The sequence below is a fragment of the Galleria mellonella genome, unplaced genomic scaffold, assembly GCF_026898425.1.
Source record: "Galleria mellonella isolate WM207_F2 unplaced genomic scaffold, CSIRO_AGI_GalMel_v1 utg571, whole genome shotgun sequence".
Taxonomy (NCBI): Eukaryota; Metazoa; Arthropoda; class Insecta; order Lepidoptera; family Pyralidae; genus Galleria; species Galleria mellonella.
Window position 1 is genome coordinate 254,777 of NW_026442121.1, and position 26,070 is coordinate 280,846.

Genomic DNA, 26,070 nt, shown 5'->3' on the forward strand with positions numbered 1-26,070 from the left:
CTTTTTATATAACGCAATTTTCGTCATTATAATATAAAAAAATCTAATGCATAATTTAAAACTGTTTCCACTTCTTTAAATAATCTTTCCTCTAAGAGCCTTAACAATGAAAAAGTAGATTTAGACTTAAACAGATAACGTAGAAGAATCCAATGCGTTTTTTAAAAGTGTTTCCACCTCTTCAAATAATCTTTCCTCTAAGAGCCTTAACAATGATAAAGTAGATTTAGTCTCAAACAGTAATCTATTACCTATTGCAGTTTTTGTTGCAGTGTTTATTATACTAAGTAAACGTGTTAATTAATCGCTAACACCATTTATTACTAACTACATTCGCAAAAAATTAATACGTTGGTATTGCGTTGTTCTTAAAGAATAATGCAAGCTAACGTTAAATATGAATATTCTTACATATTGTCATTAATCTTTTCCATTCCAGTTTGAAAAATAATTAACTTTTTGTGCCATTAAAGATCACTTTTAAATTTATTTATACTTAACTCATTCCTGGTTTATGTGAGATAATTTCTTTTAATTTTGCAACTGAATGTTTTTTGGTCCTGTGTGGTCTTATAGCTTTTTCAAATAGTAAAGTACGAACACCTTACTTTCAATAACTAAAACAATCAGAAATATTTCAGTTTTGCTTTAAAAAATGACATGTAATATAGAGGTTGTCTGTTTTATGGGAAGTGCCTTGTTAACGTGCTAAATTTATCTTTTTGATTATCACTTTTTGTTTCAAATACTACAGCACGTAATTTCGTAACGTTGTTAGAATAGAACACTTGACCATATGAGATTACCTTTTTATTCGAGATATCACTATAATCTCCACGCGATACTGTCGAAGCATAAAAAGATAAAAACGATAAACGAAGTACTTTGACAATTTCTCGAAACATTGACTGTATTGTGGTGCTACTAATGTGTCTAGCTATAGAAATAAAATTATAAAAAAATGTAGTGCGATTGAAAAAGAAAGTGCTAGTTTTTTTTTTAAATGAAGTGAAATTTTGAAATCCACGTAGTTGTGTAAATGATCATAAACAGTTTCGGAGCAAGTGTTAACGGGAAGCATTCTAATAATTTGTTTAAGCAAATTATTCAGATTGTAACTGAGAAAATTGATCACTCGAATCGTTTGCAATAGTAAACAATTCTAGAGTGCAATTTCTAGAAAAGATACGAAAGTGACATCTTAAAAAAAGAAGTGATAAAATATATAGTAAAAGAAGTAATAAAGTCAATATTTAAAGTAAAAGATAGATCAAGCATAAAATATTATATAAAGAATCAACGCATCGAAACTTAATAAAAAAAGCAATATGGCACCTATGTATGGACAACCAAATTACAATTTTATTGATGATGAATATACCGTAGCAGGATATAAAGACAAAGAAGAGACCAATCAAGTCGGTTTAACTCAAATGGCTTTCTGGTACATGGTCGTATTGGTTGGGATGTTATGCCTTTGGTTGATCATATTTTTTTGTCTCAGAATGATTGCAATGGGTTCGTAAAATATAATTACTTCTTAACCTATTTCAACCTTACAACATATTTGCCTACATATGTCCTTTAGCTTCGTCTTCGCAAATTTTTACATTTTTTTCTAGTTTGGAAATAACCTGTGCCACATTTAATTTAAATCTGCCCAGTTCAAAATAAATTAAAAAAAAAAGCGTAAAAGTGTATCAAACATTCATCCATCCTTACAAACTTTCGCATTTTTAATAGTAGTAGAATATAAAAGTCCCATGACATGGCGTTCGTTCACGCTTCGAAACTGCTCGACCGATTTTAATAAAATTTTGTAATCGTATTAGTATCGTTTGCTTTCATTTGAGAGATAAAATAGTTTTTATTCCAATGAGTGAGACTTTTGTTGATATCTTGAACTAGTACGAAGTTGCAGCGTTAGCGTAGTAGTAGTAGTAGTAGTAGTAGTCACTTGTAATGTGTAAATTTCAGCAAGTCTAAATATATATTTTTTTTAAATAATCGTAATATAGAAAATAATAGTATTTAAATTGATTGGAATCGTTTAAATATTAACGAAATCTTAGAACATTATAAAAAAAAGGTTGCAAAATTTGTAACAGATAACTGTATGTAGGTAACAGGGCCGTAGCTAAATCCAAGTTTGTAGGCGAAAAGAACTTTTTCGTAAGGTAAAAGTCATAATTACGTGACTTCGAAAAGCAAATCTGTCTACTTTTCTTGGAGGCATTCATATTTAGATAGGGCAATGGGCCTTTTAAAGTAGGGCATTGCCCTTCAATACTCCCTTCCCCCCTCCCTACTTATGGGCATGGTAGGTAATAACAGAGACAATAATAAGTAAATAAAGAAAATTCCTTAAGATTATTTTTGTGCTAAAACTCTCGCAAATAAAAAATGCACACTTGGCAATAATATTCTGCAAATCTTCAACTTACAAATTTTGTATGAATTGTGCAAACAGTTCGTAGCATATTTTTAATATCCTTCCAATATATGTATTAGCCATTGTAGTACTACTATATCTCGCAGATTAATTCTTATCATACATATTTTCAAGATCCCTCCAGTCAAAATTATCGAATAATCTGCAATCATTACTTAGTAGGTACTCAAAATTTAATAAATTAACGTTCACGTCACAACAAAATCCTGATATATTACATTTTATAATTATATAGTACGTACTTTATTGATAAACAATCAGTAAAGCCATGAAATTATATTTTATAACATTTGTATAATCGGTAGATAAAATGTATTTGAAAAATCGGGGAGTAAACAGTTCCGTGTCATGTTATATTGAAACGAGACGTGTTCCTCGAACAATTTGTTAAGTACACGTGTACTTAATAATTTGAAAAACAATTATAAAATCGCGAAATATGTACAGGATGTGACTTGAAAAGTTATTTATTCCTACAACAGTGCTTAATATGCCTTCATACGTTGAAATTAACGATCTCGCTTCACGTACTAGTTCAGTAATGGACAATAACAATACTAGTGATAGTGCTACGGAAAGTTCTGATAACTTCGTGATATATTACATTATATTGGTTATTATAATATTGAAAGTGTCGGCCTTCTTTGTGCTGTGTTTAAGAATATTACTATGGGGTAAAGTAGATGTGTATTACAAGCAATATTAAACAATAAAGTTTGAAAAAAGTTGATATTACCACTTACAAATAAAATTTAAATCTTTATTATCATATCAGCCCCTAACCGTTCACTGCAGAACATAAGTCTCCCCTTGGGGGAGTTTCGAGTAATTGCCACGTTTGGCAGGTGGATTGGCATTCGTAGTTAGGCTTTAGAGAGGTTTTAAGAGGAACGCAGCAGCGGTGGTGACAGCAGAGATGACTAAGAGACAGTGCGGGATAGGCAGAGGATAGGCCTATCCCTCGCTGTCTCTTAGTCACCTCTTACAACACCCACGTGAAAAGAAGCGGTGGTGTATTCTATATCGGCACTACACGGCCAATACTTTAATGGATGAATAAATAATTATACTTTATTTGCATTATAAAATAAGCAAGACAATTTACAAACACAACGATACAATTGTACAGTAAGGCAGTAATAAGGCAGTTATTTAAATGAGAAATATTAAATTATACTTAAGTATTTTGTTTGCCATGTGGTTCTGGCATATAATGGATCACCCCTTCCTTTTCCGTGAGTGTCGTAAAAAGTGGCTAAGGCAATTTAATAATCGAAGGATGGGCAGCAGAGTCCTTCTTAAAACATCACCAAAAGCCTAACTATGGTTGCCAACCCGCCTGCTAAGCGGCTCACCTGCAGGCAAAACCTTCTTTAGGAGGTAGGCCTATGTTCAGCAGTGGACAGTCAACCGATGATATGATGATAATGATGTTTCATTTAAACATATTTAAAATAATTTCAAATTTTGTTAAGATTTTTTTTTATAGTAACTTACTATAGTAATAATAAGGTTCATTCAACGATTCTCAGTAGATCTCTCTATTTGTAATAAACACACCAAGATCCTCGCAATGTAGATATATACGTAGATAACTAATTATTAAAAAGCTCTATCCTTAAATAAGCCTCTTGCTTTCCTAAATTTCATAATATGTATTGAATTGCCTTTTGGTCATCACCAGAGGGAGACTTTGTACAAAAGTCGATTGCTTGGGCGCCTCTGTCCCATTCGTGTTTCAACCGTGAAGCAGTTGTGTTTGCATGACTGTGTTTCGGTTTGAAGGGTGGGATATGGAGTGAATTTACAGGGTACAGAGGAATAACACCTGAGTCCTTAGGAATGGCAACGCATGGGGGGTATCATGGGCGAAACAGTATACTCTGTTATATCCATGGTACTGCTCATGTCTATAGGCGACGGTTACCACTTTCCACCAGGTGGACCGTCAGCTTTTTCGCCATTCTAAGTTGCATAAAAAAAAACTTGTTAATCTAGGTCCTTTAGTATCTATAGGAAGTTTATTCGCATTCAGACCAATTTTGAATGATTTAATATTATCAAATGATTTTATCTTATTTGAGCTGGCAACTGCTACTTGTTTAAAAATACTACAATTAGTGTAAATGTGTAATTTTTATTTTTTAAGGTGACCGATAATGTTTATCAGTTATGTTGTTGGTTGTTACATTATCTTTCTCTCAACGCGGAACATAATTACATTTACCAGAGGGAGACTTTGTACAAAAGTCGATTGCTTGGGTACCTCTGTCCCATTCGTGTTTCAACCGTGAAGCAGTTGTGTTTGCATGGCTGTGTTTCGGTTTGAAGGGTGGGATATGGAGTAAATTTAAAGGGTACAGAGGAATAACACCTGAGTCCTCAGGAATGGCAACGCATGGGGGGTATCATGGGCGAAACAGTACACTCTGTTATGTCCATGGTACTGCTCATGTCTATAGGCGACGGTTACCACTTTCCATCAGGTGGGCCGTCAGCTTGTTTGCCATTCTAAGTCGTATAAAAAATAATTGATTTGATAAATTAAAACAAAAAAAAAAAAAACACAACAAAAACAGTAATGAAAATATAACAATTTTAATTATATAGATTAAAGTACATTATTATTATCATCCAGGTCCGCCTGTGGACAGCCAATTATTAGTTCTAGTGCTAATAGTGCCTTTATTTGTTTTCTTACTGAATTTCTATTATACGAGTATAAGCCTCATTTAAGTTGATTTCTTTCTTTAGTATTATAATGTATACTGTGTCTTAAACGATTTTGTCAATTTGGTAATTCAAGCTTTTATTCGTATTTGAAAAAAACTAAATTATCTGAGAAATTTTCAATTGAATTTAACTAAAAATGGTGCACTTTTTGTTTTAAAAAAAATATATATCTGCATGTATATTTTACGGTCCGTCTTTTACACTCGACGTTCTCTGTCCGTATTTCTACCGTGAAGCATTTGTTTTCGTATGATTGTGTTTCGATTTGAAGGGTGGGATATGGCAATCAAATTAAAGAGTACAGAAGTTAAGGTATAAACTTCTAAAATCTAAGGTATAAAATTCTTAAAATAACGGAAGAAGGGTATCATGGGCGACACAGTATACTCTTTAATTCCCATGGTACTATTTATATATTTGTTTATTTATTTATTTATTGATACTGTTCATGTCTATAGGCGACGGTTACCACTTTAAATCAGGTAGGCAGTCAGCTTGTTTGCCATTATAAGTTACAAAAAAAATCTCAAGGGAATAATTGTGATTTATGTTACCTTTTCTTCTATTCCAGGACAAAAAACGCGCACACAGCAGCAGCGTCGGATGTACGGGAGCTCGCAGAGGCGGCGGCCTACCGACCCGGCGGAGCCTACTATATTCGTCAGTCCCGCCAACTTGCCTCCGCCACCCAAATATGGTAGGTTCATACTATTATTGTTTATATCTAAATTTTGACGTAACCGGGGTATATTTTTTAACCAGGATGAAAAGTAGCCTATATTGTTTTCAATCACAAATAAGTAATACTACGAGTATATAAAAAATCATTCCATTCGAGTTAGTATTACTACAAAAATAAAATTAGTCAAAAATCGTTTAAGTTTATATTCCACTTTAAAAAGTAAATTAAAATTTATGTATATATTTTTATTAAAATCACAGGAATCGAATATATAACAAATGGATAGAAAATCAACTCTATTTTTCTTCTTTCCCCATATTTATTTAAGTTCGGCATAAAATGTTTCCATCTTCCATTTATCTCTACGGATATCTCATTATTCGCTCCCTTTCTGGCCATGTGACCTTTTACACAGTCCAACCATTTGTTTCTGGGTCTTCTTTTGCGCTTATAACCACCCACATTTACACACACATAATAAATCCTGCCTATATCGTGACGAACAAGTACTTTCCAAAAAGTAGCTTGCTCTTTTTTATTTCTTTAAGCTTTACGGATAAACCACCAATAAACGCATTTCCCAGGAAGACTACCGTCATAAAATTATAAAGCCGAAACCACTTCTGGAAATATGGATAGAAAATCAACATTGATTAAAAATATTTATTCTATAGAACTCAATTTCGGTGAAAAAATACGGCATTCTGTTATATACTAAATACACTTTAATGATTACTTGAGCCATTTAAGTGCAAAGACAAATAAACAAACTCTTTTTCATAATTTTAATATTAGTAAGGGTGTAGTCAAGACGGCGACCTAACTACCAACCAACTAACTAACGCCTCGTTACAAGTTTTTGACACAGTCACTGTTAATGCCAAAAAAATGTCCGCTGTTGATTTCAATCGAATTTGATGCGATCCTTTACTCTCTATTATTTTGCCTCTGTTATACCTTGAAATCCTCAGACGTCGCCCAAAACCCATCCCCTAAAGCTGATACTGAATATCACAAGGAAATGAGAATAGCCAGGGTTTACCAAAAGTATTTAATGATGCCACTAAATCAAAGGAGATTTTTTTTATATGGCACTGAGGTGGCAAACAAGCATACGGCCCACCTGATGGTAAGCGGTTACCGTAGCCTATGAACGCCTGCAATACTAGAGGTATTACGCGCGCGTTGAAAAGATGTCGAATATTCTTTCTCTTTTTCAAAGAACTTGCAAAAATAAACACGTTGAGCGCCCACTTGATAGAAAATGGTAATTGTCGACTGCTATACTATAGACTATGACCATTACAAAATACACAATGGCATTATACCTCCGTGCTCTGTAATTTTATACCATATCCTTCAAATTCCGATTTAAAGAGTGTCCTGACACAATCATGTTGCGTAAGGATAGAAATACAAGTCTAGTGGTTTCCAAGCAACTTAGAACGAAATCTCCGTCTGGTAAATGACATATTATTACTACTTGTGTGGAGGTAGCGCCCTCAGTCTAGTGTTAAAACATTCTAGACTACTTTTATTGTATATGTATAACATTGTTTTCTATTCATTTTTAGGTTTTCGTACCCCAAATGAAAAACAAAACCCTTATTTTCTTTCTTGCCCGTCTGTCAAAAACTGTTTTTTTCAGAAACTCATAGAGATATCAAGCTGAAATTTATGTCAAATACTAAAATTTGCAATCTATTAGTGAAGACGTAGTGAAGAGATGAAACTTCTAAATCAAGGCAATCAAAAGATAAATCCGTTTATAGTGCATATTTTGAAATTTGCTAAGGAATCAAATTCTATAGGATACTTGCCGTTGACCTAGAATTATTAAATTTATCAAGAAGCAATATCGTAAAGTATAACTAAAGAAAATACTGCGAAAGCCATAAAGTTCTATATTAGAATTTAATTTTCGAACGGTACCGTCGATTCTCCAGTCCAATTCATATAAATTACAAATCTAACAACAATCTGTTTTCTTTAATTACAGAAGCACTAGCCCCTCCTAGCTACGAGGAAGCAGTCGGAGTGAACTATCAAGAGTTCCAGAGGACACAAGTCCAACCAATAACGTTCCCTCTAACTCACGCAGCCACACAAGCTGCCACTGAAGCTACAAACAACAGTTCTGATGTTAATAATGATGAACAAACAGTTTCACAAGCAACACTTGCAACAATCACAACAGTAGACGAGAGAAGAACATCTGTCGCACAATCATGATTTACATTACGACAAATAGTTATAAGGTAATAACTATTTGTCAACTTGTAATAATAGATTACAAGTTGAGCTTGTAATGTTATTTAATGTTATATGTAAATATAACGATAACTAGTCCTTTTTAGCGCCAGTTTTAAGTACTAATGAAGTTTATTTAAAGCAATTGGTGCAATATGGTTATCAAGTATAATTTTGCAAAAATTATGTAAGATATTTTATACGATGATTTAAAAACAGTATTGTGCCTTATTGTTATTGATAATTAGGGCTGTTATGCATATAGTTAGATCAGTTATTATAATATTTAACTAAATATTAGATGGTTATTGAAAATATCAGTGAAATGCCTGTGTTATATTTATAGTAAAGTTATTTCTTTGTAATTTTCTATGTTATTTCTTATATGATCTGTCTTTATATGAAGACGCAAGACTGATCATTTTCCGTCAATTATTCTAAATATTATAAATAAGTGACTTGTTATAATTATTCCTTCTAACATTGGTCACAGGTATGACTTGTTAAAGGCAAATGCCAGTTGTTTATAGTATTTACAATGTATTAGCGTTTAGTGTACAATAAAATACAGCATTGTTGAAATAAGTGCCTACTTTTGCAATAATATTATTAACATTATATTTTCCTTCAGCGAAGAATTCATCTGTTATTAGTTCTTTTCTAATTTCTCAACTTCTGTATCACATTTTCATGTAATTGTATACAGTTTTGATATACGTATTATAAAGATACAAAAATACTATGAAGTAATGTACAAGATTTGTTTCGTATTAATGTTTATTACAAGAGAAAGTCACAAAATGCTTTGTTTTGTATTCAACTGTTAGTTTCTACTAATAATAATTATTTTTCAATGGTGCTCGTATTTTATAACAACTATGAGTGCAATAAATTTTATATATACGTTTTTTATTTTCAAATTTGCTAAAACAGTTTTGACAATGAGATATCAATTATTTTTAAAAACCACAACCATTGTTTTTTTTTTAACTTTAGATACATTAAATGCATATTCCCATATACCGACAACACATCTATAATAATATTATTTACATTAAAATAAACCTAGATCGTAAAATCATAAAATATAAAGAAAGAGATGGCTTTCTTTATGTTATCATTTTATTTTTTATCTAGGCACGTACTGTAAAGTGTGATATCCTTTATAGATAATATTATTTATATCGATGACGTAAGCAATAGAATTTGTCGGTAATCAACAATAAAATTAATTTGAAGGCCTCTTGTGTACTAAAAGATTGTGATTGTAATAAAATTATTGATTATTTAAGAACTTTTAGTAGACATTAAGGTACAAAAGTAATAAATGTAATACAAACTTACATGCAGCTTAAAAGAGGACTATCTAATTACTATCTTGAGTTGGTCAAGTTGAGCACAGATCTATGTAATAGCGAAAGGATCCCGAATTGATCAATGGTTATCGTCTATATGTTATAATAATGATGTTATTTTCAATTTAAGTGCAATTATATTTTCAATCGATAAGTCAAAGTTGTTGCTTTCGATTTCACAATGAGATTGAACGAACCGATCGTCAACGACGCGACGAAAGGATGACTCTGTAAAATATTCTTTATTGAGCTATCAATAAAATTGTTATTGATTGTTTTCAATCATAATTTTTATTGTCTATAAACATAACATCAATTGAATATATAAATGATTAATGGTTACTGATCATTATGTATAATTGAGAATTATAATTGATCGTCTACGATTCGCTTTAGAGGCATAATATCTTAGGCATTAGGAGCATTAGTATGCCAGTATGTGACAAATCATTATCCAACAAATTGTCAACTTGTTTGTAACCTCTAATATTATTTTCATCTGATGAAAGTTGGAGACCACAGAGTGCAATTTGACACCCATAGTATGCATACTTTGACATTCCTAAGGACTAACCCCCTTATTCGTAGAAACTAAAACCTACTACAAATCTATTTTAGCTATTGGAGTGTTCACTTTCAAATTAGGAATTGTATTCACTTTCTTTCAAATTTAGAATTGTCTTGCAAATTTGGAGTGCAAAATAAAAAATAAAACATTTCAAGTAAGTTTATGAGACGTTTTGTGAATAAGGGGGTAATATATTGTGTCCTTTATACTCTGTAATTGCATTACCATAAATTCACCCATCAAACCGATATACAGCCATGCTTGGTGGTAGAAACATGATTGGGAAAGAAATATCCACGCAGAAGACTTTGTAGAATCTTTTTTGAATAAAATAAATGGATATTCTGCAACATTTGGGATGCCATCTTTTATATGTTGATTTTAAACAACTTAAAATGTACGAACTTAAATTGGGATTGAAACGGAGTAGTTACTTTGTAAAATTGAAATAATGAATTGTATATAATGTATAAACAATTATAATTGTTAAGAAACGAAGTTATTTGTATTATTTGGATATCGTCACCCAATCTTATATTTTCAAATCGATTCACTGAAAATTTTGTTTTTTAATTAGTTACTAAAAAGTAACTACGTAATAAAAATTTTGCTGCTCTAGTGACTACTAACTTTTTGGATTATGATAAGTAGAACAGTTCAATCTTTATTTACTTAGCACACATTTTTTTTTATTTATTTAATTCTTTTTTGTACACACCAATTATTTATAAGAATATGACAGAGATAATCAAATGTACAAAGGCGAGCTTAACTCTAAAAGAGTTCTCTTCCAGCAACACGCAAAGTGGAAAGGAGCATCAATGTCAGCGGGTAGAGCGGTGTATAATATTGTGACAATTTTTAAACAAAGAAACTAGATTCATAGTTAAACTTATTCCGCTATAGTAGTTAAACTGTTTTAAGTATTAGTACTGAACATTAGTAAAAAAATACCGGAATAGCTGAGCTAACAGATTTATTCAGTGTTCCTACACTGTGATGAGAACTGTCCCATTGTTGCGACAGTTCTGATCTTGGTACTCGTGCCATTATACCAACGCCCAGTAGTTGCAGTACATGAAAATGTTTAGAAGTGAATAGTTAATGGTTGATATCATCATCAAGAATAAATGAACATGGTTGGCGAAAGCGAGCAACATAAAATTTCCCGGACCAAGGATGTGTAAATAAAAAGAGCAAATCACAATAAATTGGTAGTAAAAAATACAAGCATTTTCAATAATATCATATAATCAAAATACACAATGCCATCTAGAGAGCAAAACAGAGCAAACCAAACCAATTGCCAAACGAATGCAAAGCCCTCTGGATCATAAACTACTAATAGGCTATTAAAGTACTTTTTTTGTACATAGAAAACTTAGCCCAGGATATATTTGAATATAAATGTTAAAATAAAATTGATCAAACTCGTAAACCATCAGACGTAACAGTAAGTCGGCGTTTTAATCCTCTTCACCACTAGGGTGGTCTTCTTTTATTTATGTCTATTTCTTTTCATCTCTCATGTGGAACATAAGCGGTAGACCACCGACAATACCTTGGCTTATCTCAGATATGGGATTTACAATTGGATACCTCCTGGACTCGGGAGCAGGCTTCACGGTAAACTTGGACAATATCGCCGCCACCCCATGGACAGCCATGGACTGCATAAGTCCAAGACGGTTTCCTAAAAATTATATTTATATTATTATATTTTTAAACTTCCAGACGAAGGTATACAATTTACCTTATTTGTCTGCATTTATTATGTTTGTTACATACTAGCATTTTGCCTGCTTCTTTGTGCATGTAGATTTCAGAAGTAGGAAAACAATGAAGTATATCGCTTCCAGATGGCGTAGATTAAGATAAAATATACACCAGTTTTTAAGATAGGCCTTTAGGAATACAACTGTGACTAATTTGATGCAATAGTTTTAACTTGATGCCGGAACAAATATACATACAGGCACAGACAAAATTTCCAAAAAATATTATTTTGTTTTCTATAATTCTTATTAAGATTCTCATACAAATTTTTCTTAAACGCCTGGTCCTTAAGCTAAGACATCCTAAATGATGTGGAACCAGGCAACGAATATCTGGGAACACAACCAGGAACACTCAGATTCAAGTCAATTCAGAAAAATTCATTTCCTAAATTGACCCCACTGGGAATCGAACTCGGGACTTCATTTAGGAGAAGTAAGTCGCACCCACAACTGAAAATCATAAACGTAATATAAGAGATATCTTCAACGAACTGATTTTGATAATTCTTTTTACAATTGATAAGGTATAATCTCGTGTCGGGTTCATTTCATTACAATCTTCAAGATGCTGTTTTTTTTTTTGCATAATGAAAACTAAAAATATTTGGAATAATGTTACTTTCTAGACATGTTTCTACAGCTATGGGATCTATATAATAGAGATCTCTTACTTTTTTGGTTTGTTTTAATATAATAATTGAATTTTATTACTTGCCTATACAACTGCGCGGACCATTACCAAACGGTAAATATGCATCATTGTGTTCATCATCATCGCGGAATCTTTGTGGACGATACTCCTCAGGACTCTCCCAATATTGAGGATCCATATGTAAGGCTTGAATTGGAATCATCACATTAATTCCTTTTTCGATCGTTAGACCCAAATCTTCAAAAGTATAATTCTTAGCGCATTGCCTGGTAATGAAGCCAAGTGGGGGAAATATCCTCATCGCTTCGTTTACAGCCATTTTTAGATATATCATCTCATTCACTGCTTCGAAACACAGCTTGTTATTATATTTAGCTAAAACTTTATCGATATTATCTTGGACATTTGCTTGCTCCTCTGGATGAAAGGCAAGCAAATGTAACGTCATACTTGAAGTAGTAGCTGATATTTCAAATCCAGCTCCAAAGAACATTGCGAGTTGTGCCATAAAAATATCGTCATCAAAATTAATGGAGACCATTTTAGGTGTACCATCTGCTTTCTTCTCTTCAATAGATTGAATTTCAACAGTTTCCATTTTTTTTTATTGTAAGCATCATATCAACGAAATCATTTCTACCTATCGGTTCATAGTTTCTCGCCTTTTGAACATTTTCCGAGAGTTTTTTTACGTCTTTTTCAACCCTGAAGAAGTATTTCAAATTTTTACACAGTTCAGGAAACATATCCTTGAGCACAGCCACTAAGGCATCAATTAGTCGAGGTTCTACAAATTTTCGACCCAATTTTCTAAAATCCGAATTTTCGTCATTAAGAGAATCCGCTTCTAAACCGAAACCGCAGGCCCCAATAAAATCTGTTGTGTATCTTGACATCAAATCTTTTGCATCGAAGCTTTTCCCGCTAGAAGCGACATCGTAGGTTCGTAATTGCAGTTTTTCTGCACGCTCCACGATTAACGGAAACATTGCTTTCAATTTGTTACTGGTGAAAGCGGGAGTCATACGCATTCTCAGCATTTTCCATAGGTCGCCCTCAGATGTGAACACGTTACGTAGAAGCGGTTCCATTACTTTCGTGTACGGAATGAAGCCGCGATAAAAAAACGATCCAAAATCAGTTACAAGTACACGTTTCACGAGCGCCGGATCTCTGATTATCAGTTCCGGTCTTGTTCCTCTGTAGAAACCGATTACCCTCTCATTGGCATACTTATTGTATAATTCGCTTGCGATTTGCACTTTATTCTTGCGCAGAAACAAGCCGTCTTTATTATTTCCGAAGAAAGCCACAGGTCTGTCATGTTTAACCCCTTTCTTTTCCCAGTACTTAAAGGTTCTTATATTATAAAAGTACAACACAATGAAAGTTAATAATACAACTACTAATGTTATCATTTTGTTTATAAATTCGTCTGACACTGGTTTATATTATTATTTTTTTAAACAGCGCTAAAAAAGCAAGTCATATTCAAACACAGATTGGCCGCATACTATATAAACAAGACAATTAACCACGCGCCCAGAAATGAGAATTCGTACGAACCGGTTCATGTATTGCCGTGTTGATGTTCTGGCTAAGTGACTTCTAAAAGAATTCTATCTACTCGATTACGTTGCTATTCGATTGTTCTTCAAAAAACAAAAGTCATTGATTTGGTTACATTTATATAATATGTTTTTTACGGTTTAATTTTAAACTGATTTCAAAAAGGAAAAGATTTTCAATTCGATTGAATTTTTTTATGTTTGTTATCTCATAACTCCGTTAGTTCTAAATTGAGTTCTAAATAGGTTGGTCCTATAGAAATTTTATCAAAATCAGTTCAGTAGTTTAGTTTTTAAGTCAAAATAACTGGTTTTGTTACAGTTGAAGTTGTTTTTTTTTATCTTTAATTATAGTTTGAAGAGTAGGACGTGGCAGTGAAATTACAGGATAAGGTGAAATTATATCATAGTCCAAACGAATGGTAATGCATACAATTATAATGGAGATCATATTGTAGTCTGTAAATAGATTCAAACGTGGCAAAGAGAAAGCGTATCCGTCACTCGGATTAGTACGTTCTCTATCAACAGAAAGTTACTTGAAATTGAGATGTCTTTAGTTCCATCACGTTCGAATTTCCGAGCTTTGCTATAAGTAATTTACTGTACGGTCTCGGTATAAAAAATGCATATCCCTTTCCATCGACTAAGAGAACTTAAGTCGAGGGATGGGCTGCAGCGTCCCTTTCAAAATATCACTAAAGTTTAACTGCCGTTGCCAATCCGACTGACGGGAGGAAAGGCATGGAGTTTTACAGCCCCATTGCTAGCAATATTAGGTCGACTTCCACGTGGTTCCCCTTGGAAACTATGAACAATTCTTGTTGAATTCGTCACGATGGCTACTGACCTACTTCATCATCACCTATTATCCTTCACTGGAGATCTGCCGGTGTATACTAATAGCGCGGGTGGGGTTTCCATTCCATTGTCACCTATTAAAAAAATCCGTCAGTCGGTTTTTTTTAATAGGTGACAATTAGCAATTATTTTTAATAGGAGCGCAGCAACTACTGACTAAATCCACCAATAAGGAGACACCTGTGTTCAGCAGGGGACAGTTCATGGCTGATATGATAACGATTCATCATAAATGGCGATTACATCACTCACCATCGATTTGCCGATGATATCTTATTATTGGCGGAAGCCAAAGAAGGATTCTCGCCGGAGGTTCCTCTCCGGAGGACTTGAATATTATGTTCAGTGACGTCAATAGTGTTTCTCAATAGGTAAGTCTTAAGATGCCCCAGGTATACGACATGTATAGTTGAGAGAACGTGTTCGACTCGGTAAGTCCAGTTGCAATAAGTCAACCGACGACTCCAACTCGGCTGGGTAACGTTCAGAAAACAACGCCCCATCTTCTCATCCAAAATACCTGAATATCCATAGCTTGAAGATGGAGGTCTTTAACCAGCACGAGTTGCCAGTGATAACCTATAAAATCGATACATAGCCATATACGGGTTCTCGTATGCAAAAACTTCAAATCACTTAGCAAATTATGCACTTAGAGGGCTATGCTCGGAATTTCTTTGCGTGATAGGATCCAAAATGAGGATATTCGTAAAAAGCCAATATCACCAATATAGCCCGAAGGATAAACAAGCTGAAGTCGTAATGGCCTGGTCACATAACTTTAACAAACGACAACCGATAGGGACGAATGGATCTTAAATAGCAACCTCGATCAGCAAACGCACTATAGGACGACCCCAACTAAATGGAGTGGCGATCTCAAATGTATTACATAAAGTCAGTGGATGCTGGTGGGTCGGAACCATTCCTTATAGCAACTATAGGGGTGGCCTGTGTTTAACAGTGAACAGACAATGATGGCTGAGATGATGACGATGATTATGATACTAAAAAGTTAGAGAATACACGTGTGTCCGCAAGTTGATTTTTACAACGCAATAAACGGCAGCTTTAACGTTTCAAAATTGTCGATTATCTTTCGTTTCCATCAAAACGCAGAACAGTCGATTGCAAAATAATTGTGAAAATCGCAATTGGTGACATAATCGATTATTCTTCACATAGTCGATTAAAAGTAAACGATTTAAATATCAACGACTATTAATATAGTACAGCACAAGTCTAATACTATAATATTATGCGCGTTGGTAAACACTGTAATAATTATCATAATAATTTGGTTGTTGCTATTGTAGATAATATACGCAATTTTTTTTTACATTAACATTTTCGGTTATATTTTTCCGCGAGTTTGTCTACACGAAACTGTTATCTTTTTTAGCTGTGACCCTTTGAACTTTCTTTTTAGTTTTTAAGTTGTAAACAAACTGTCGGTCCGATGAGTTTTTTTAATAGATAAAACCATCTACTAATGAAATGGAACGAAATGGAATGAGATGAAATGAATTGTTGTATGTGTGCTGTAAAGTATGTGTATGTTATGTGTATAGTTAATTGTGTATATATTATATATGTATGTGTATGTATGTATGTATGTATATATGTTTGTATGTGATAATATTTATATAATAGTGCGCCACCTACTCTTTGTCTTTTTCTCAATGTCCTCTACCCAAAGGTTGTTTGGAAGAGATTGCTTAGCAATAAGGCCACATTTTGTATCACTTCTCATTAATATTTACTGTATTTGTTATTTCTCTTTATACTTGGTGCAATAAAGTGTAAATAAATAAATATTTTGCGGACTCGCATGCAGCGATGCTAGGCCCCTTAGATGGAGATTCGGTCCGCCATCGGCACGAACGAATATTTTGCTCGCCATGTCGACGACGAATTCCTTAACCAATGGGGCCCTTAAGCCACGGGCGATAACGTCATTACGGACGTATCTGCCCATTCCCGTACAAAGACGGATCGTGATATCTTGCTGGGCTTGCATCTGACGCCTCAGCTTCGGAGAGCACAATGCATACCAAGCGGGTGCGGCGTAGGTGAGCCGTGTACGGACGTAGGTCTTGTACATGGAGACCCACGTCCGCAACGACAGCCTGGTTGTAAGTACCGGTTGGAAGAAAGCCCGGGCCTGCTCTGACCTTACGGCCCGCACTATTTGCGGCGTCATCCTCAGCGACCGGTTGATGTCGGTCCCCAAGTACCGCACGGTGCTCTCGTACTTAATGTCCTGATTACGAAGCCTGAGAGGTGGTGGTAGTGCTGTTCGGTTGCGGAGGACCAGTAGCACGACCGTTCTACCTACGTTGACGGCAATACGCCACCAGTTCAACCACTCTGGAAGCAAGTCCAGCTGCCGCTGTATTTGTGCGGCGGCTCTCGACTTCCAGTACGACGGCGTGAAAATCCCGTGTCGTCTGCAGACAGGGCGAGTATGACGTCCCTTTCCGGGAATCGGGACCGGAACGTCATTGGTATACAGCGCGTAGAGCGTCGGGAAGATGCAGTTACCGTGTGAGGCTCCGGCGGCCATGTTTACACAAAACGTGCGAATCATCACGCCATTTTGCTAGAGGGCGCTACATTTAATATTTAATGTATCCACAGAAAATAGCTTTTGTTAACTAATAGGATAGTGTTAAATCACGTTATTATTCGTAATCATCGTATCCTTGACTATTTTTACCTTTTAGTCAAGCGTATGAGATTAATATTGTTTTTTTTTGTATGTTTTCCCGCTTTGGTGCTTCTTTTAAATCGTGAAATACGTTATATGATATGAGTATTACTTGTCATATATAAGCTTTATATAGAAATGACAACACATATATATATATATATATATATATATATATATATATATATATATATATATATATATATATATATATATGTTAACACTGATACATGCCTAGACAATGGCAGACCGGCATATCCGTTCATCGAAATTTCCTCACTATATTAAACAGCATATTTAGATTTTAAGAATATGTAAATAACAGTGATACGTTTTTTATGCAACTTAGCAAATAAGCTGAGTGCTCACCTGACGGAAAGTTATAACTGTCAGCTATAGACATAACCAGTACTAGAATTTACTGTGTCGACGAGGAGATTTCGATGAATATTGATAGGTAGTAGTTTAAAAAAATGTTCGAAAAATAAAAAAAAAATGATGATCCTATTAGATAGTAGATAACGTTAAAAACTCAAATATGTAATAACAATATACAAATATAAAGTAAGGAAAAATTGTTATGATTAATACTGAAACACAATAAGCACCCAAGTATTTTTTTTATACAACTTAGAATGGCAAAAAAAATTATCTATGCAATTTAAAATGGCAAACAAGCTGACTGTCCACCTGATGGAAAGTGGTAACCGTCGCCTATAGGCATGAGCAATACCATAGATGTAACAGAGTGTACTGTTTCGCCCATGATACCCCCCTATGCGTTGCCGTTCCTAAGGACAACACCTGAGTCCTTAGGAACGGCAACGGTACAAACAAACTGACGGCACACCTGATGGAAAGTGGTAACTGTCGCCTATAAACATAAGCAGTACCATAGACATAACAGAGTATACTGTTTCGCCCATGATACCCCCCATGCGTTGTCATTCCTGAGGTCTCGGTTATTCTTCTGTACACTATAAATTCACGCCATATCCCACCATTCAAACCGAAACACAGCCATGCAAACACAACTGTTTCATTGTTGACACACGAATGGGATAGAGGTTCCCAAGCAAACGACTTTTGTACAAAATTTCCCTCTGGTTGTTATAATTGCTAATTTTATTTGTTGTAAACTTAAACCAAATGTACGGGGCCAATTAGCTATTTTTATTTTCAGTTTTGCAGTATTCAGCGACAGCTATTGTCGAATAGCATTACAAGTATATAGTATTATTATTGTCTATGGTAGCAGTAACGAGTTTAATATTACTCGACGACAGATGACGTAATTTATAAAAATGAATATAACCTTAGATTATAAAGATAATATTGCCGTCTCGGGTTCATAAAATGGTAATCACAAAAAAAACCTTTCAAGCTAAATAAATATATATTTGCTTTATAGTAATGCGCTTAGAATGAATATTGAAAGGTCAAATGACAGTTATATTTTACCATTCCATAATTTTTTATTACAATTTTATTTGAATTAAGTTTTTTAAGCTACAATAATCTGGTATTTAAAAAAATAGTACAACACGAGTGTAAGCTTTCTACGTTACTCTCCTTATGTGGAAAAGTACTCTCCTTAGTGGTTTCTACGTTAGTCTCCATTGTGGAAAAGACAATAAACAATGATATCATCCTTTAACTATCCACTGTTGAACATAAGCCTCCCCTTTGGGTTTTGCCAGTAGTTGCCACGCTTGGCAGGCGGATTGGCAATCGCAGTGAGGCTTTGGAGATGTTTTAAGAGCGATGTGACTGCCAATCCCTCGCCTTCCCTTAGTCGCCTCTTACGACACCCACGGGAAAGAAAGGGGTGGCCTATTCTTTGCCGGAGCCACATGGCCAAAACAATTACATACTATTTTAAAATTATACTATCGACTGTTCTACCTATGTATAGTCGGAACAAAAGAATAAAAAAAAGTCATTGCACACGATTTTATTACTTTTTATCCTTACGTGATTATGAGAAATCCTAACAAAAACTTATAAAGGTTATAGGGCACAAAGAGAATTGAGTATATGTAAAAAATACATTTATTGAGAAATAAAATAAAATGGTAACTACGTTTAAAATAATTTTTGCATGAATCATATGAGGACATAAAATGAAAAATAATACTTATATTCAATTCAATTCAATTTATTCAATAACAATATTACATTGTGTTGAATATGTTAATAATAATAATAATTTATTTGCTCGAAATGTGGTACAAAGGTCTTAAATGGTAACTGAGCTACACATTTCGCCTTATCTAAAGGCATGCAAATTTTATCTTAGCACATGTTAGTTAATTTTTAGTGGCTAACATTTTAAAGTAAAAGTTTATCAATTACATATGTCCAAATAATTATTCTAAATACATATTAATTGTTACATTGAATTAGTTAATTATGTCAATATATTTTATATGTCAATATATAATATATTTTTAAGAGTACAAACTTACAAATATACAAAAATTTAACAGATCAATAATGTCACATACAAATAATAATTGATTGGAATTAATATAAATAAAAAAAGGATATAAAGAAATTATTTACTTATATTACGTTCCAATATTAATAATATAATCTACTAGAAAAAAAAAAACTATTCATAATTTTGAATTCGCAATAACTTTTTTAATGATCACGAAGAGCTACGAAAAAAAAAAATAAGTAGAAGCATTAGTAAATGTAGAATTTAAATACAATATATTATTACAATTATGCTAATGTTGAATACATTCGATTAATTAATATTTTTTTACAATAACACGAATTAAAAAACAAAATAATTAGATGCTAAAACTTTACAAAAACAACTCGATGATAACATTACGAGTATTTTATCTATATTCCATTATGGTCACGCGCTCTTATTAGGTGTATCTCGTTTACTTTTCGCTTTAAATTTGCTTTTCTTACGTCTATAAATTTTTCTCTCTCTCTGTGTGTGTGTTAAACTGTTGGTTTCTTAAAATCAAATTTTATCAACTGACTTATTTATATTCTAGTTTTATTCCTTTCGCGGAATATCAACGGTAGACCTCCAACTATGCCTTGAACTACTTCAGACTTTGGGTCTATTACTGGCCGAAGCTTAGAGTTCGGAGCGGGCTCAACTGTAAATTTTGAGAGCACTGCAGCTAATCCAGCCATGGCTTGCATGAGCCCTAGACGCGTACCTGGGGGAAAAAATAAGATAATTTGACAATTTATTACAAGTATAATAAATATATGATATATTGTCAATTGTGATATATTATTCAGAGTTTGTTTTTTTTAGTTTTGGTTGTAATGTTTTATTGTTAAGCGTATTGAGTCTCCCATCCGAAAAATGCGTATTATCGACTCGCAAGCAAAGGAGTTAAGGGGCTGCCTGAAACTTAGCGTTATATAGGTACATCTCGCTACATATATAGCAACAACTAAGGCGGCTCCTATTACTAGCAAAATGAATTGTTTTTTTCTTTTTATTGTTGATTTTTTTTTTAATTATTACTAGTAATAAAGACTATATATATACACACGATACCAATATAATTATATAATTAACAACATAAATTTAAAATAATTCAATCACATACCAACACAATTTCGTGGACCATTTCCAAATGGTAAATATACATCCTTATGTTCATTATCGGATTGGAATCTTTCTGGCCGATACTCTTCGGGTTTGTCCCAATACTTAGGATCCATGTGCAAAGCTTGAATCGGGATCATAACGTTAACACCTTTATTTATCGTTAAATTCATATCTGTAAAAGTGTAATCCTTTGTACACTGTCTAGATATATAGCCAAGTGGAGGAAATATCCTCATTGATTCTTTAAATGCCATTTCTAAGTATGCCATATCTTTAACTGCATCATAACAAAGTTTATTATTATACTTAGCTAATACTCTGTCGATATCCTCTTGGACTTTTATTTGTTTATCTGGATGATAAGCCAATAAATGTAATGTCATACTTGAAGAGGACGACGACGTTTCAAACCCAGCTGCGAAAAACAAAATCAGTTGTGCCATAAAAATGTCATCATCAAACTGTATCGAGACCAATTCTGGGGACCCATCTGATTTCGTTTTTTCAATTGATTCGATTTTTATAGTTCCTTGATTTTTTAATGCAAGCATCATGTCTACGTAGTCATTTCTTCCAACTGGTTGATAATTTCTCGCTTTTTGAATGTCTTGTGCCAGTTGTTTGGCCTCATCTTCGATTCTAGAGAAAAACTTTAAATTTTTACATAATTCTGGAAACATATCCTTTGATACTGCAATTATAGCATCTACTAGACCTGGTGCAAATATTTTGTAACCAAGTTTTCGGAAATAGGAGTTTTCATTGTTAATTGAATCCGCTTCTAAGCCGAAACCGCAAGCACCAATAAAATCAGTTGCATACCTCGCCATCAATTCTTTCGCATCAGAACTTTTTTCGCTAGATGCAATTTTGGAAATTCGTGACTGCAGATTCTCTGCGTGCTCCACAATCAGTGGGAACATGACTTTTAGCTTGCCGCTTGTAAATACTGGGCTCATTCGTGTTCTCAACATCTTCCACAGGTCTCCCTCTGAAGCAAACAAATGACGCAGAGTAGGTTCGATCACATCTTTGTTTGGAAGAAATCCGCGATAAAAAAAAGAACCGAAGTCAGTAACCAGAATACGTTTCACTAGTTCCGGGTCTCTAATAATTAACTCTGGTTTCGTTCCTCTGTAGAAACCAACCACTCTCTCGTTCGAATACTTATTATACATTTCTGTATTGAGCTGCACCTTGCTTTTCTGTATGAAGAATCCTTCTTTATTGTTTCCAAAGAAAGCCACTGGTTTGTCATGCTTAACGTTTTTCTTCTTCCAATAATTAAATGTTCTTTTATTATAAAAATATAAAGCAATAAAAGATAAGAGTATAACTGCCAACGTTATCATCGTTTATGTAGCTTTGACAACTGCGACCTACGTTTAGAAATAATGTGTTGACATATAATAACGAACACTTACCATATATATACTTAACGACCTTAACTACAATTCGGCCATTTTATGCATAATTTTAGGATTCAATGATAAAATTATTAAAAAAAAACCGGCTGCTTCATTTTAAATTATGTTTGTCGGAGTATAATTTAAATATTTTAATATTTCTACAAAACATTTTTTTTGTTGTGTTTCGACTATTGTATAAATAAGTAAGAAATAAATACTTTACTTACTGCCGCGATCTTATCTTTGCCATGAAAATCTCGATTTATCTAATATTTAATTATTATTCTATTACTATTATAAATGTGAAAATAAATGTTAGCATCGATGGATGTTTGTTATTCTTTCATACAAAAACTACTGAACAGATTTGAAAGAAATTTCAAACACGGACACATTACATTGTGACTTAAAACAGAATATATAATGATTAACGTGAGCAAAGTCGCAAGATGTTAGTAATAATAAATAAATTATCGTCATCATCATCATCATCATCATATCAGCCTTTAACTGCCCAATGCTGAACATAAGCCTCCCCCTTGAGGGGATTTGCAAGTTATTACCATGCTTGGCAGGTGGATTGGCAACCGCAGTCAGGCTTTAGAGATTTTTTTATGCAACTTAGAATTACAAACAAGCTGACGACCCACCTAATGGAAAGTGGTAACCGTCGCCCATAGACATAACAGAGTACACTATTTCGTCCATGATACCCCCATGCGTTCCTGAGGATTCAGGTGTTATTCCTCTGTACCCTATAAATTCACTGTCATATCCCACCCTTCAAAGTGAAACACAGCCATGCAAACACAACTGCTTCACGGTAGAAACAAGAATGGGACAGAGGTGCCCAAGAAAACGACTTTTGTACAATGTCTCCCTCAGTTGTTTGCATGGCTGTGTTTCGGTTTGAAGGGTGGGATATGGCGTGAATTTACAGTGCATACAGCGCATGGGTGGTATCATGGGCGAAACAGTATGCTCTGTTATGTCCATGGTACTGCTCATGTCTATAGGCGACGGTTACCACTTTCCATCAGGTGGGCCGTCATCTTGTTTGCCATACTAAGTTGTATAAAAAAAAAATTGTTAAATAATTAGGCTAAATAATAAATAAATAGTGTAAGTAAAAGAAAAGCTTGTAAAAATATCAATATCTATAGTAAAGAACCTTTTACAAAAGAAACATGCTGCATCGTAACCGTTTGCAGGTTATTTAGATAACAAAAGGGCAAATATCAGTAACACCGGTTTATCAAAGACTTGTATGGTTTGAGAGTGACGCGAATCTTGTGAGGCCTTTCGGGCTAATACACATTTCACTGTTAAATTTTTAACTGTTTATACAATATGGATGACAATCCTTCTGAAATATCTTGATTCTCAGTATAAACTTTACAAAAGTTTAGGTTAAGACCATGTTAATAAATTTTACGTCTACAATTTTTTTACTGGAAAACCGAGTAAGCAGAATATCGATTTTATATACTTAATAAAATCAACATTTATTATATAAATAATTGAATTAATAGTACATTACTGCAGCGGCTAGCAACTGAGGCATTGATGGACGCACGTGCAAATTGTGGGCCGAGGCGTAGCCGAGGCACTCTCAATGCCTAGTTGTGGCCAAGGCTTGAATGTACTATTTTCTCAAACAGTGCGCGGAAATAAAAACAAAATTTTACTTTTTAAGTTTAATGAAGAATAATGAACAATAATAATTTTTCACGCGCCATAATGTTCCTTAGTTTTTTTTTTTTCAATAAACAGCTTGTCTATTTGCAAGCCAGTTCCAAATTTAAATAAAACCTTTTATTAGTTACCTCCTTGATAGCCACGTTTCTAAGTAAAAGGTCACTCCATTTTCAAATTACAGGACAGATATGAGTTTACATAGTAATTTATCTGGTCGCAAAACACGACAGATATAGATTTTCATACAACTTTTGCCGGCCGCTGCCCGCATGTACAGCAATTTTGATTTATCTCTAAGAAGATTGTCAAAATAATGCTCACATTTCCGAGCATGTTTGAGAAAATTAAATTCACATTTGTTGTTTGAATCAGAGGAATGTATACGGAATCCTGTACGTGATTTTGACATAGCAGTTAATTGCTATGCATATTTCATTTATATTCACAGCGTCATCTGTTGTCGAATAGTATTAAACTGCTTATTATGATTTTTCTGTTTATGCGTTCTTTTATTATTTTTTTTTACTTTATATGTCTGTTGTTATTTGTGTGCTGTAAGTAAAGCAAATAAATTATGTATCTTACATATATTATTATCAGTGGTAAAAATAAAGCGTTATATAACAACAGATAACGGCTGTTTTGACATAACTATCATGTATATCATGAATTTTGACCTACATTAATTTAGCCATGGTAGAACTTAGTTAATTTTAAACTCTTGTGTGTGGCATTGTTTACACATATTTTAAATACAAAATCGGGAGTTAACGCGATTGTAAAAGCTTTTACAGATAAATAAGTACATACTTACTTACAATACACCACGTTTTACCAGAGGGAGACTTTGTACAAAAGTCGATTGCTTGGGTACCTCTGTCCCATTTGTGTTTCAACCATGAAGCAATTGTGTTTGCATGGCTGTGTGTCGGTTTGAAGGGTGGGATATGGCGTGAATTTACTGGGTACAGAGGAATAACACCTGAGTAAACAAAATCATCTGGACGAGTGGCGGTCTTTCACCGTGCGTTTTTAAGGCATCTTCTTCGACGCTTCGACCACTCTTTGGGATCAACTTCCAGCAGCAGTATTACCGAACCGATACGACATCATAAGCTTCAAGAAAAGAGCATATTCCTTTTTAAAAGGCCGGCAGCACACCTGCAATGCTGTTGGTGTTGTGGATGATCATGGGCGGCGGTAGTCACTTACCATCAGGTGAGCCGCATGCTGTGAAATACTAGATTATAAGATAGGTTTAAGGAAGTAACGCCTCGGAATCGACCTCAATATTAGTTTAAAGATCGTGTGTTTAGTATTACTCAATGAAACTTCTATAAAAACTCAGTTTTTAGGTAATAAAGTGATTTAATCACGTTTTTACAATTTTTAATATATGAACAATGGTAACAAATGGATAGATCAGGGGTAGCCGATTTGACTAGACCCAAGATCTACTGTTTACTGACGAAACCTTGTTCGATCTACCAATCACATACTTCTTGAAATCACAAATGTAACAACATAGTTCAATACACAATTATGTAGTATTGTAGTATTGTTTATTTTATAATGAGGGAAAACATAAAACTGAAAGTTGTTCTTAGTAACTACTTATTTATATTAGCGTGAGCATTGCGTCTAAGCATCTTCCGCTAGATTAGCAAAATGTTATATTTTTTGTCTTGTCACAATCGACTGGACTTATAGTTGCGATCGATCGGTTGGCCACCCCCGGTATACATAAATACTTTAAAAG

At 33.8% G+C, this 26,070-nt stretch overlaps 2 protein-coding genes and 1 pseudogene across 16 annotated transcripts in view; 1 reads left to right on the forward strand and 2 right to left on the reverse strand.

Moving 5' to 3' along the window:
* The window catches only part of LOC113509379 (uncharacterized), a 57,349-nt gene extending 46,811 nt beyond the window's left edge, over nt 1-10,538 (forward strand). For 13 of the 15 annotated variants that reach the window (XM_052899481.1, XM_052899482.1, XM_031911303.2 and 10 more), the window contains exons 2-3: nt 5,757-5,882; nt 7,867-10,538. In XM_052899481.1, coding sequence (XP_052755441.1) covers nt 5,757-5,882; nt 7,867-8,099 — 359 coding nt within the window. In that variant the 3' untranslated portion in view covers nt 8,100-10,538. Of the gene's footprint in view, nt 1-925; nt 1,519-2,817; nt 3,127-5,756; nt 5,883-7,866 lie in introns of those variants that run through there. The other 2 variants (XM_026892701.3, XM_052899480.1) reach the window with 2 other exon arrangements.
* Nucleotides 10,539-11,271: 733 nt separating this feature from the next.
* On the reverse strand, nt 11,272-14,048 carry LOC113509371 (cytochrome P450 6B6-like; annotated as a pseudogene).
* Nucleotides 14,049-19,747: 5,699 nt separating this feature from the next.
* LOC113509365 (cytochrome P450 6B6-like) lies at nt 19,748-22,640 on the reverse strand. Its single transcript, XM_026892682.3, has 2 exons — nt 21,203-22,640; nt 19,748-20,800 (listed from the first exon to the last, which is right to left on the reverse strand). Exons 1-2 carry the CDS (start codon nt 22,554-22,556, stop codon nt 20,619-20,621), a joined length of 1,536 nt encoding a protein of 511 aa, XP_026748483.2. The 5' UTR covers nt 22,557-22,640; the 3' UTR covers nt 19,748-20,618.
* Between the last annotated feature and the right edge of the window lie 3,430 nt (nt 22,641-26,070).